Genomic DNA, 12,861 nt, shown 5'->3' with positions numbered 1-12,861 from the left:
AATTATGTTCATTGAAAATACATGAAACCTCCACAAAACTGGATTTCGACTGTTTTAAATACCACTGACTAGACTAGACACTTTATACAACATCTAAGAAGAGAAACAGAGTGTTACAAACCTTGTGAACTTGCACCAGAATCACTTAGACCACTTTGACATTCAACACAGAGATGTGATCCCTCTAAAAACGAAAATAACAAAAAGAAGAAATGAGATGTGCCCATACAAAAATGAACATAAGAAAAGGGAGTAAATAGGTACTCCATTAAGATTGTCCAAAGAATAAACATCAAAACATGTATTCAGATAAAACAGAATATTTCATTCTGTTTTCTCACCTCTTTGTGGGGGTAATGGAGGTCCTCCATCCTCTCCTGGTCTTCCCTTCTTGCCTGACTTCTTACGCCCCTTATGCTGACCAGCACAGGAAGGTAAGGGATAGGTGATGGATCCTGAGGCCGAGCCTGAACTCGTATCGCTGCAGTTCTGCCTTTGAGCCATGTATTCTCGGATCTGTGACATTCAAAGTAGACATATAATACAAAGCATGATATAAAGCAAGAATCTAAATACAAGAAACAGAGTTACACAAGACAATGCCAGTTGATCTGGGCTCAGTTGAGAGCACTAGGTAGTGTGTCCATACTGATCTGGGCTCAGTTGAGAGCACACTAGGTAGTGTGTCCATACAGTACTCCAAACCAATATCAAATGCACAGTCAAAGTAGATGAAACCCCCTAGATAAAGTACATCAAATGTTATTTTATTTTTTGGTATGAAAAACCTCATAAAAATGAGTTAGCCTTGATAGGAGTGTCCATTATCACTTGTTTGAAGTACGATTCATTGTACTACAAAGTTTACAGATAAGCATTTCCAGATATCACTGAAATTTCATGCACTATTAACCAAAATTAAATTTCAAATAGAAAAGGCATGATTTTCTTTGTCAAAACATACATGGAGAGATGTGATACCAAAGTTTGCACAGTTTGATCTGCCAACAGCACTAAAAGACTAACCCATTGTTCAGTGTACGCTACTATCTCATGCAGGCTTAATACTTAGATACCATTAAGGGCTACATGTTACTGACTTAAGAGTTCAGCTGAACACATTAAACTGGTCGGGTAGGATATGGCGGTGAGAGGAGGAATGACTTACATTAGGAGGCAGTACGAGTGTGGTGGATGCATATGGTTCTGTCATATGAGGTGGTAGTGACTGGCAGTGTTCTTGGAGCATATGATTGCACTGATTAAGAGGCAGTGTGTGAGCCATGTGAGGGCATGAAGGACTCTCATCATCATCATCTGATTCATTGTCAACAACCGCATAAACAGGAACATTATTGCTGCAAACAAGGAGAAAGTGGCTTTTAGGATTCAAACACTTGATAATAATAATATATCACATATTACAAGGCGGTTTTGGAGATTTGGGTGTACGTTCATGTAAGCTGCGAACTGTTCATGACATATTTAATATATGTTGTATTCTTTAATTGTTCGCAGAGGTATGCCAAGCTCAATTTTTAATTTTTGACATGTTTGAAGTATGTGAAAAATTGATTTGTCCCAAGTTATGTTTCTTGAGAATGTGACCTAGCTATTAAAGCTCTAAAAGAATTCAACCAAGCAAGGCCTGAATTAAATCATTCCACCCCACCTTTCATTCTTGATTTATGAAAAACACAACCCCCCCCCCCCCAAAAAAAAAAAAAAAAAAAAAAAAAAAAAAAACACAAACAAACAAACAAAATAAAATCGAATTTACAAAGGTATGAATAATTACTGTACATTGTTTATTTCCAGAATATTGAGATTCCTATAGTAATTTAAACATTGTTTACTTTTAATAAATTTGTTTATAATTACCTGTTATAATGGTTGGTTTTATGTGTGCCGATGTCTCCTTTCTCGCCTTGATTTGCCTGCATTTGCTCTTTGGATTCTGTGCCAAAATAAAAAAAACAAATGAACAATAATTTCCCTATAATTCCAATCAATGAATATATCAATACAATTTTTTCAAAATTCTGGAGCATCTTTTATTTATACAGGACCTCCAATAATATGCTATGCTATGTATTTTTACACTTTATTGTAGAAAACAGAAAGTAATGATATTTTTGCACATGACAAACATGTGATAATTACATCACAATCCACTGACCAAATTGCTAATTTAGTGATCTCATTTTTCAAACTTTCATACCTCTTATTATTGGTCCAATTTAATTCAAACTTTCACCATTCTGTTAATATCTTATTTTTCACCTTCATACAAATGAACTTATTACAAAGGTCGGATTGCCCTTGAACTGGACAGATAGTATGGGAGTGTAAAATAAAACAATACCATGTCAATAATAATCAAAGCAAAGGTCTAATTTATGTTGAGGTAGTGAGTATCAAGCAGGTTAGTGCTGTCAATATTTCAGTTTGTGTTATGCAAGCCAATAAATACTTCAGGTTTTGATTTATATTGATGTTACTAGTAATATAGCACATGTAAAGTAGATGTAGAAGATAATGCTCTCACTAAGCACAAACCAAACTGTTATCATAGATATATGTTTTTTTTTGCTTGCAACAGCATGATAGGTATTAAATACAACACAAAAAGATTCTTATGTGAATTTAGAAAAGTATTTTATGCTGTAAATGAGTATTCTACTATTTTTTGGTAATCTAAGCTGGGCATGAGGTGCTGAGTGAAAGATTGAAATGGAATATGCAAGATAAAAGGAATGATACTATTTGATCTTGATTGTTTCTAATGAGTCTACTACTTCTTTGCTTCTATGGCTGATTCAGACACATTCTACAGTATTCCACTGAATAGTTGAAGAGAAAATGGACCAGGATTTTATTTTCTTCTCTTTTCATTTTTTTTTAACTCACTGTTAACAGTTAGAAAAGTCTGTCTTTTTGCTTGATGCCAAATTTGCCACAGTGGTTTATGGTTTTTGGCTTGTGAACATTTTCCATGTAAGTGCCCAAACACACACAGATGTAATACAGGACATTTCTTTGATCTATCACTTATTGGGATAACAATATTTCCAAACATGTTGGAGTATAGGTTACTGAATTATCAATAAGCGCACTTCATCATTCTCCATGCTTGTATAAACAGCAACAACCCTCAATGAGACAGCAAGTCAACCCATATTAGAAATAGAATCATAACACAACTTGGCATGCATTAGTATTTCAGATAACTTTAGCCTTTGTTAAAAGCTCAAAATATTGATTAGATTGAACAAATTTCTGCAGCTCATGAACATTTAAAAGAGACAAATAACAAAGAAAACATTCCACCATCAAACCCTTCCCTATTCTCAATGTTTTATGAATCTTTTACTTGTTGGCAAAATTCCCATCTTCAGCAACGGTGTTCAATTGGACTCATAGTCTGCCCTCTGGCTAATGTTTCAAACTGGCATTAGATTTAAAGGCACATACATCGAACTGCCAGTAAATTCAGTTTTGTGATCGGTGGAATGTTTTCTTTATAAAATGAGGACCAAGTATATATTTTTGAAGAGTAGGATAATTCAGAAAGTTGTCAATTTCATTAATAGAATTTTTCCCAACGAATTTGGAATTGAAAGGTATATCATTTTATGAGAGGCAGGAGGGTGTTAGCTCTATGTGATATTACTTGAGTTGATGGCCCATGAGCAAGTAATTACTTGTTCATATCCACTGCCCCCCCCCCCCCCCCCTCCCTGGAAATGAGGGAAGCTGATGGATATGAAATGTTGAAGGTTATTACCTGATAATAAACCTTTCATTATCCTTATACCAATTTTATTCAAACAATTGGCAATTTTGTTTTTTCCTGAGAAAACATACTTGGTCTTCATTTTGAGTACAGCAATGCCTTAATTCTTGTGTGTCAATTACCAACCATGTATGATGCAGACATTCTCAAAACTAAATTTAAGAAGGAATTATCTTTTAGTATCTGCTATTACTTGGTCGGTACAAACTGATCCAAAGATATTTGTAGGTAGTACAATGCCACTCTTAACTCACAATCCTTAAAAAAAAATAATCCAGATGAAGAGTTTCTATTGACTTGGGTATGAAACCGCTATGGCTGGTAGTTGACATACAAGAATGGAGGATCATAGAGAGGGATAGGATGAATGTTAGTAAGTATGTTAGCGCACCGTAAGCCTCTAGCAGCCAGTAAGCTGGGCTAGTAGTAACCCCGCTATGATGGGGTTGCAGGTACTGGTTCTTGCCCAGCACACTGCGCAGTGAGCCGTTAGGGTGGGCGGGAGCAAAGGTTGTCACTGCAGCCGTAGCAGAACCGTTACCATGGAGACTAGATGATTGGCACTCAGAAGAATTGTTGCTCCGCCAGGTCTGGTCTGGGGGCCAGCTGGGGTGACCGTTGCTGGCCGGTTGACCATCGTATTGGCTAGTCAGTGTGGTCCTAATTGAGAAGATGAATAAAATATAACTTTCAACATATATCTCAGAATGAAATGAATATTCATTGTAAACTGTTATCTCCCGGCCTTTCCCTTTTGGCACAAAAAATGGCATGTATCTGAAAAATTGTTTGAGTAAACATATACCGGTAGGTGTATTCATTGCCTCACTATTCTTTATGCATTGCTCTATAGAGATAACTCAACAGTTTAATGGCACTCTGCTTGTAAACATCAACAAAATATAAGTAAATGTAAGAACACAATTTCATGATAAGAGACATAATGTGTGCTGAATATGATAGTTGCCAACTCCTACTAAGACCATTATAAGAACTGATAGAATCACTTACATGTGAGTTGCTCCTTCAATTCCAAGTGGATCTACATGGTAAGAGAGAAAACAGAAAATTAAAAATGTAAACAACAATCTGAATGAAACAAATTCGTTCAAAGATTCCTGCAGTGCTAACATTACATCATAAATGAATGATTTTTGGGTTTTTGTACACGACACAAATACAATAATGGAGGAGAATACAATTCATTAATATATACTTTGGAAATTGGAAATTAAGAAAACTCCACTAATGTGAACATGTTATTATGACATGCATTGTCTACATCAATGTTGACGATGCATGTTCTTCTTTCTACTCACTTTTTGTAAGATTGGCAGCATGTTTCATCCTCCTACGCCTCAGAACGAAGGCAATGAGAACAAGGGCGATGATGAAGACAATGGTGGCGATGATGGCATAGACCCACGGCTTTGTAGCTTCACCATCAATGTTCTCAGGGTCACTAGGCGCTAGTCCTGCATCAACTGTAAATTGGCAACAATCAATATTGTAATGATATGGTATGAGTGTTAAACTATATGCATAATTATACATAGTGCCCTGTATAAAATAGTAATCATTTGATATACCTTGTATGACCTTTGAACTTAGCATGTGACTCGAGCATGTGACCCTTGAAAGCATCATAGCATGGAAGTTCCCCAAATGAATCGCTGACCGAAGTTTGATTAATGATTGCAAAGTTATGTGTCACAAGAGTTTTTTGCAGGTAAACTTTGAAATTTGTGACAGACAGTTGGACGAACGGACGGACGTCTGCATCATCGGTAGGTGAGACAATACATTTTGAAAAGGGTTCAGTCTAGGGAATTTTGCTGTCTTGGTTAATTAGTTGGTACTTACTTGGAATAGGTGAAGCTACCGTAACCAGGACGACTGGACTGGATGGACCTGCTCCAGCAGCAGTGAATGCTGCTACCTGAACCCAGTAGACCTTGCCTGCTTGTAGACCACCCACCCGACCTATGAAGGTAGTGTTGCCCTGGATGGTGCGGTTACGAGCATGGGAGGAGATGTTGCCCCGGCAGGAGATGTAGTAGCCCTCGATGTAACCTTGGACCAGGTCCCGACCTGGAGCATGCCACTGGACCAGGACTGCACTGGTCCCATTGCTACGAGCAATCACATTCCTTGGTGGTCCACGTGGTCCTGAGTATAATAAAATTCAATTTAAATGAGCTTTTACTGACAAGGGTATTCAACTTCATAAATATAGGCCTATAGACAAACGTCAATAGGCCTATATTTGTAAACCTATACAGCAATCCAAACTTATTTATGATACATGATGTGCAATGTGCACAAGGAACATTAAACTTTTGGTTCATTGAATGTTTATAGATTGACACTTTTGAACATATTCTTCTAAAGCAAATGAAATTTACCCCCTCTTCAACCTCATGTAAAAAATACATGTGTATGCTCTAGCTGCAATCAATTTTCTACCATTAATCAATTATTAATTAAAGCCTTGATTCAGAATGTTACTTAACACGAACCCTAGCTAATAGCTTAAGCTATAACTAAAACACAAAGTAAACTAAGCCCTAACTCTATTACTTTGACCATATATTACAACAAATGTTATATCAATGGTTTATATATCAGTAATACTCACTGTCAGCAGCAGTCCAAGTCTTAATCTGTTCTCCCTCCTGTCCACAGTAAAGTCCACTGAATGGCTGTACACTGATAGAGTACTCCTGCCATGAGGTCAGGCCATTCAATACAAAGGTTCTAGCAGGCCCGGTGATGGTTTCCACTGAGTAGTTAGAGGAGGAGGAGCTAGAGGTGCGGTATTTGATGTGAAACCCTTCTACGTATGCCGCTGCATGTCTCGCAATCTGTCAAACAAAACATAAAGGAATTGATATTTTCTCCTTTTTTTTCATCACATTACCTTATACATATCTAATTATAATATTTTATAATGTATCAGACTAGACAGTTTCTTTGACACTGTGTACATTACGTCTACCATTGTTATCTATCTGTTTGTATTTATTATTTGTATTTGAAACCCAACCTCAAGTTTTAGTTGCAATAAAGATATAATAACAATAATAATAATTGAATATTGAACAATGTGTTTAATAGCTACATGCAGGATCATGTTCTTCATTAAGAAATTCATGCCGCTTGAATATATGTTTTGCCCACTCTAGCAATATTAAGTTTTATAAGTCAGAATTTAACACTTCAACTCTAGAAAACTAATGTACAATATTTGTTCAAAGGCTTGGTGGCATATAGTGGGTGTACATTATGTATTCGTTCAGCTGGACATAGTACATGTACTAATATGAGCGAAGATGTAAATACACTTTACATAGATAAATAAATACAAAACTATAGTTTAATGCAACAAAACGTTAACTCATAGCCAGGGCAACGAGAAAGCAAACTGACCTCCCACTTGACTTGTAGGGCATTAGATCCAACGGTCTCAGTTCCCACGATATGAACGTCGCTGCCATCAAGTTTGTTCTGAAGGATTCGATTGTCTCCATGAACACAGAGTGGACCGGATCCTATACAGAGGTAAGAGAAGCAATGAAGATAATATTCAATGAAAATAAAATTGATTGCAATTCAGTTTTACATGTATGTTTACATATTGCATGTAACTTTGATCACTGATCTTCTAGATCCCTGTAAATCATATCTGAAAATGTTTGTTCATATGTTCGTTCGTTTGTTCATTTCATTTTCATAAAAAACACAGCAAAAGCAAATAAACATACAAGTCTATATACATACTCAGGCAGAGAATGTTCAGTTCATACGATAACTTCGAATGAAATAGGAGAACAAGGAAGAGCCAATCGTGGCCTTGTTTAAAAAAGTTCCCCTGAATATTATAATGTATCAAGTCTTCTATTTATAATTCTTCCCACCCCCTTCCTCCCCTCTCTGTCTTTCCTCTCCCTCTCACCTTCACTCATAGTTCTAGCAGCCACTGAGGGGGACTCCTGTCCTTTACTGTTGCAGATCTGTGGCCTGACAGACACTGTGTAGTCCATGCTAGGATCTAGTCCAGTCAGTATGGTAGAAAGCATCCCTACCACTGTCTGGAAGTGTGTGCGGCTAGCCCCATCTGAGAGCAGGTAACGCACCTGGTACCCATCTATCTGGTCCTCGTTTGCAGGGGTCTAATATCAAGCAAGAAATAGAATGAAACAGATTAGAACTCAATAAACCATTATGATTACACCAAGTTACATCAATCTACTACTAATATGATTCCAAGATTAAAGATTCTAGTCATGGGATGTCTTTTCATTGTTGATTGATCTGGAGAAAATCAGTGTCATAAAAAATACATTTAACTAATTATGAATTCACTTTGTTAATATCCAGAAGAAAGAATAGATTTTCATGAACCAAAACCAATAGGCAAAATATAGGAATACTTCACAGTTACAGCACAGATAGAAAAAATAATGCCTCCCTCGCATTGGTGGCTGGAGCATAAACACAGAAACTATATTCTTTTAAGAATCAGAAAGTATGGACAATCAGACATATGGACCATGATGCGCTGTTTATAATTAATCCCTACTTACATGGACTTCCCATGAGACTTTGATAGCAGTGGAACTAAGAGCAATGATTGTAGTGATCTCCACAGTGATGGACGATTGATCTGACAGGCATTCCCTGGAGGGTGGGGGATTCGCCGTCTCTTCTGAATGCGGGAAAAAACATATATAATAATATTACGTTTATAAAGCGCCTTTTCATAAGATACAAAGGGCATAAACCAGCAATATTTACAAACAAACAAAGAAAAATGACATTATCATACAGAGCTTACATTAATTACTAGTACAAACAAAGATGAATATAAAAACAAATCAGAAAAGATGTGTTTTCAGATGCTTCTTGAAAGATGTGAGAGTATGGCAATTCTTCAACACAGGGAGTAAGGAGTTTTCTTGCAACTTAAACATGAATGAAACTAACACACGTTTATATTGATAGAAAGGAAATCTGTGTTTGCTTTCACGTAGGAAATATCCACACATTAATGATAATAATAGTGAGTTCTTGTATAGTACTCATGTTGTGTCCTGGTGCTCTACAGACATCAAACATCACTGGTTGTAAGATGAGCATACCTGATGTTGAGATGCTTTCTGACATGGGACCAGGTGGGCCAATACCATTAGAGTTGATCGCCCTGACAACCACCAAGTGGGAGGATGAAGGGACCAGATGATTGATGTTGTATGTTTCTCCTTGGATACCGTTGCCAGCTACCACCCATCCTATCATTAAATCATCAAGTAGATAAGACAATCAGAACAAGGCTCACCTCAATCATTGACAACTACGCTCTATATTCAACTATTTAAAGTTAAAAATATGTGTTTTACATTTATATACAGTTTGTAGTAGTGGTGGTTATTTTACCTGACTGCTAAGAAAGCATAAATGCTTGTTAGTAAGCAACCAGAGGACTGATGGCTGTAGGTCCTCTCCGAGAGACCTGGTAATTAGGATTAATACCTTACCAAGGACACTAGTGCATCGCCTTGGTTTCGAACCCGGGTTACCAGATCACGAGACCACTGCTCTACCGACTGAGCTACGGCGCCTACATGTATTGTGCTGTTCATATTAAACTCAACTTCAGTATTACACCTATCCATATATATATGGATAGAAGACCAGAATAGAAGACCAGACACAAGTGGCTTCAAGGCGCATAAAAATAGATGATCATTACAAATAGGTCATCTTTGTAGAGAGTTGTATTTTTTTCTCTACCTCAAACAGACACTTTAATATATGTAGAACTGATCGCTAATCAAACCACACAATCTCACTGATTCTCACCTGTCACCCGCTCCGGGCTGAAGTACTCGACCTGATAACCTGTCACAGAGGGCGCTCTATTAGCTGCAGGAGCCGTCCAGCGTACCTGTATGGATGACCTGGTCACATTGACCCTAAGAGGCTGTGAGGGAGACCCTGGCAGCTCATTGATGCTGGGGGCAGTCTTTACAGGAATGCCTGAGGTCTCAGTTGATTCTGTGTTTGAAAGAGATCACAATGACATCATGCCAAATGTAAAAAAAAACATTTCTTAAGGAGTAAGACAAATAAATTGTAGGGAAAAAATAGGGGGGGGGGGGTTCATGTTTCTACACAAAACAATTTAATAGATAAACAAAATGAGTGTGACTGCATCTCTAATATACCTCTGCCTGTATGTTCATTGACTGATACCTTATGACCCAGTGACATTTGACCTCATCTGCCCAAAATATAATCAGTTCATCTTTATATGCCAGAATACAAACCTGATCAAAGTTTCGTCAAAATCCACTCAATTGTTCATGGCCCTTTTTATCGCGTTCACCAAGAGCGGAACAGATGGATGTTCATCCATCCATCCATCTGTTCCGCTCTTAGACAACCCAAAATATTAAAGTGGTAGTATGAATAACCTGCCCACAAAGTCCGCCTGTCTTAAGAGACCACTCATACTGTTTACATGGCCTTTACAGATACATGATTGACTGAAGAAGTCAAGAGATTTTAACAACGTTAAGGCTGATAACCATTCATATGGTATGTACCTTTACTAAATGTAACTTCAAGTATAAACACCCCATAACAGAAAATTCAAATGGATAATACAATGGCTTACAAGTATGACTATAAACTATGAACATACCTATAACAAGAAGCGTAGCTGACTGACTGGTCTCACCGCTGTTACTTGAAGCTAGACAGGAATATAATCCGCTATCATCCACCTGTACCCCTGTGATCTCCAGTGTGTTATCAGGGTACATCAGGCTAAACCTATTTAAACACAAAACCACACAAAATGCTATTTAAACACAGTCAAAGTATTATGATAATTTACACAAGCCTATTAACAAAATTTACTTATAAAATTGTTTAAGAAGATTGGCAATAGAATCTTTTAACGTATTTAGGACAAATTTTTTTGAATGGCTAAATTAATTACATGTTGTTTTTAATATTGGCAACAATAATTTATTCATTTTATTGCTACACTGTGTTAATGAAATGTAATGTCTCTTAAAGCAATATACATATATATATCAATACAATATTCACTGGATGTTCGGTTTTAAACGTTCAAGAGTAATATATAGCCTACTTGATGTCAAAGATTTGAAGGTAGGATTAACATTTATCACTTTCAATGCTAAGATGCTTTATTCACGTGTTCTGAAATGCATCAATTTCAAATCAAGCCATTCACAGATGACCAAGACAATTACCTTGGATTTGAGGTTGTCAGAGCGATTCCATCTTTTGTCCATTCAATCTGAGGGGATGGGTTGCCAGCAGAGCGACACATGAATGTAGCTGTAGAACCTACTACCAAGGTCTGATTGGCTGGACCATACTGGATGAGAGGGGGCGGAGCTAAAGACTCATCTGAGGTGTGCGGAGTGAATAAGAGAGAGAAAGAGAAAGATTTACATGGAGAGGCAAGCCAATACATGATCACTCAATATTCTGATTGAACTTTTCAGCAATAACTACCCTGTAGAAGGCATATTAAACAGACAAAGATCCATGTACTCTGGCTGCAATTGTTGCCTTCATAACATTAGCATTTAGAAATGAACTGTAGGTATGAGGGTAATCTTTATGGCCCATCTCTTTTCTATTCCAGCTATAAAAACACATTCTACTTAACATCAGTCATTGCATTTTACGATTACAGAAACCTTTCTTTGACCTCAGTGTTTGAATCATTTCAAATACAGCAATTCTTCAGGTATAATTACAGATCCATAGCTAAAGAAACCCCATGTTATTTTACAGTTGATATCTAAACATTGAAGTGACAGGAGAGCGTAAACTGAGATTGATGCCAACGTCCAAACAAAGATAAACAAAGAGCAGCGTAGTAGAGAGTGACACATATGCTTTTACAAAAAGTGAAACCATATATACAAGGAGGGCAAAGATTTTGCGGAGATAAAAGGACAGATATAAACACAAAATACAGAATAAAATTGATCAAAGTGAAAGCATAAAATGTTGTGTTGGTGTTGTTTGTGACACTTATTATTAAATCAGTTCATACAGTGTCATGAATATGTATGTGCACAACAGATGCCTTGTGCATATTGTAAATAATGGTGTAAGGATTTTCCTAATCATAGCATAATTGAACAAAGTGATATCTTTTTCATACTAAAAACATTTTGTTTATATCTTTCCAAAATTTCTTTAAATGGAAAATATAGCTTTTAATTAACACTCCAAGAAAACTTTAAATAACTATCAGATTGCAAGAATTTTAAATTGATTTCAATACTACACTCTTGTAACTTAACCAAGAAGGCTTTAAGCAAATTTTAACTTCATATAGTCTCCAATTGAAATCAAGAAAATACCAGTTAGCATTGTTCCTCATAGTTTTTTCTTTTCTTTCTCCCACACAAATAGACTTGTTATAGACCATTGAATGGACCATGGCATGGTCTGAAAGGGAGGGAATGTAGACCATGTGTGCTGGGGTGACAATTGTCTGCTTTGACAAGACCGTCATGAAACAGGAGATTTATGGATTCTCATTTTACAAGTGCAAGTTGCCAATAGGTCGCTTCATACAGGGTTATTTTTCTACTGTTCATAGAAAACCCAAAGAACTGTATCTTTGAATTGATCTTATATATGTATTGGATCACATGCCAAGATTTACACTACTTAGAGGAATTACATGTATGTGTTTGTTTTATTGTGGGAGCTTTAAGCATATCTTATTGAACAATGTCAAACTCTCAAACAAAAATAATATTTTGAAAATACACTGGTGGTATTTGATTTTACAAATCAGTTTGAGCTCCTAAATATATATACCAGGTAATATGTGCTGTGCATCTTGAAAAATACAGATACTGTAGGTTGGATTCATCCACTGAAGTCATTACATCCCCATAATGCCCTATTCAGATGTACATGAGCAAGTAATTCCATTTTCAAATATGAAGAGGTCTTCTCCAGATAGCATACCAGACCCTCCTAAGGTACCACGTAAGCGA

General features: G+C 36.7%; 1 protein-coding gene across 3 annotated transcripts in view; it reads right to left on the bottom strand.

The window, feature by feature from the left end:
* Nucleotides 1–12,861, bottom strand: part of LOC587995 (roundabout homolog 1) — a 58,119-nt gene that overhangs the window by 7,923 nt on the left and 37,335 nt on the right. For 2 of the 3 annotated variants that reach the window (XM_030977614.1, XM_030977615.1), the window contains 16 exons: nucleotides 11,083–11,242; nucleotides 10,503–10,633; nucleotides 9,659–9,853; nucleotides 8,938–9,087; nucleotides 8,383–8,504; nucleotides 7,752–7,968; nucleotides 7,226–7,347; nucleotides 6,435–6,660; nucleotides 5,660–5,965; nucleotides 5,116–5,280; nucleotides 4,808–4,838; nucleotides 4,188–4,456; nucleotides 1,882–1,957; nucleotides 1,169–1,358; nucleotides 342–516; nucleotides 122–184 (listed from right to left, as the gene is read on the bottom strand). In XM_030977614.1, coding sequence (XP_030833474.1) covers nucleotides 122–184; nucleotides 342–516; nucleotides 1,169–1,358; nucleotides 1,882–1,957; nucleotides 4,188–4,456; nucleotides 4,808–4,838; nucleotides 5,116–5,280; nucleotides 5,660–5,965; nucleotides 6,435–6,660; nucleotides 7,226–7,347; nucleotides 7,752–7,968; nucleotides 8,383–8,504; nucleotides 8,938–9,087; nucleotides 9,659–9,853; nucleotides 10,503–10,633; nucleotides 11,083–11,242 — 2,598 coding nt within the window. The remainder of the gene's footprint in view (nucleotides 1–121; nucleotides 185–341; nucleotides 517–1,168; nucleotides 1,359–1,881; nucleotides 1,958–4,187; nucleotides 4,457–4,807; nucleotides 4,839–5,115; nucleotides 5,281–5,659; nucleotides 5,966–6,434; nucleotides 6,661–7,225; nucleotides 7,348–7,751; nucleotides 7,969–8,382; nucleotides 8,505–8,937; nucleotides 9,088–9,658; nucleotides 9,854–10,502; nucleotides 10,634–11,082; nucleotides 11,243–12,861) is intronic. The other variant, XM_030977616.1, reaches the window with a different exon arrangement.

This window comes from Strongylocentrotus purpuratus, unplaced genomic scaffold (genome assembly GCF_000002235.5).
Source record: "Strongylocentrotus purpuratus isolate Spur 01 unplaced genomic scaffold, Spur_5.0 spur5_scaffold_1, whole genome shotgun sequence".
In the NCBI taxonomy this organism is placed as follows: domain Eukaryota; kingdom Metazoa; phylum Echinodermata; class Echinoidea; order Camarodonta; family Strongylocentrotidae; genus Strongylocentrotus; species Strongylocentrotus purpuratus.
Note: the sequence above shows the minus strand (reverse complement) of the source record. Positions and strands in the feature narration are given on the sequence as shown.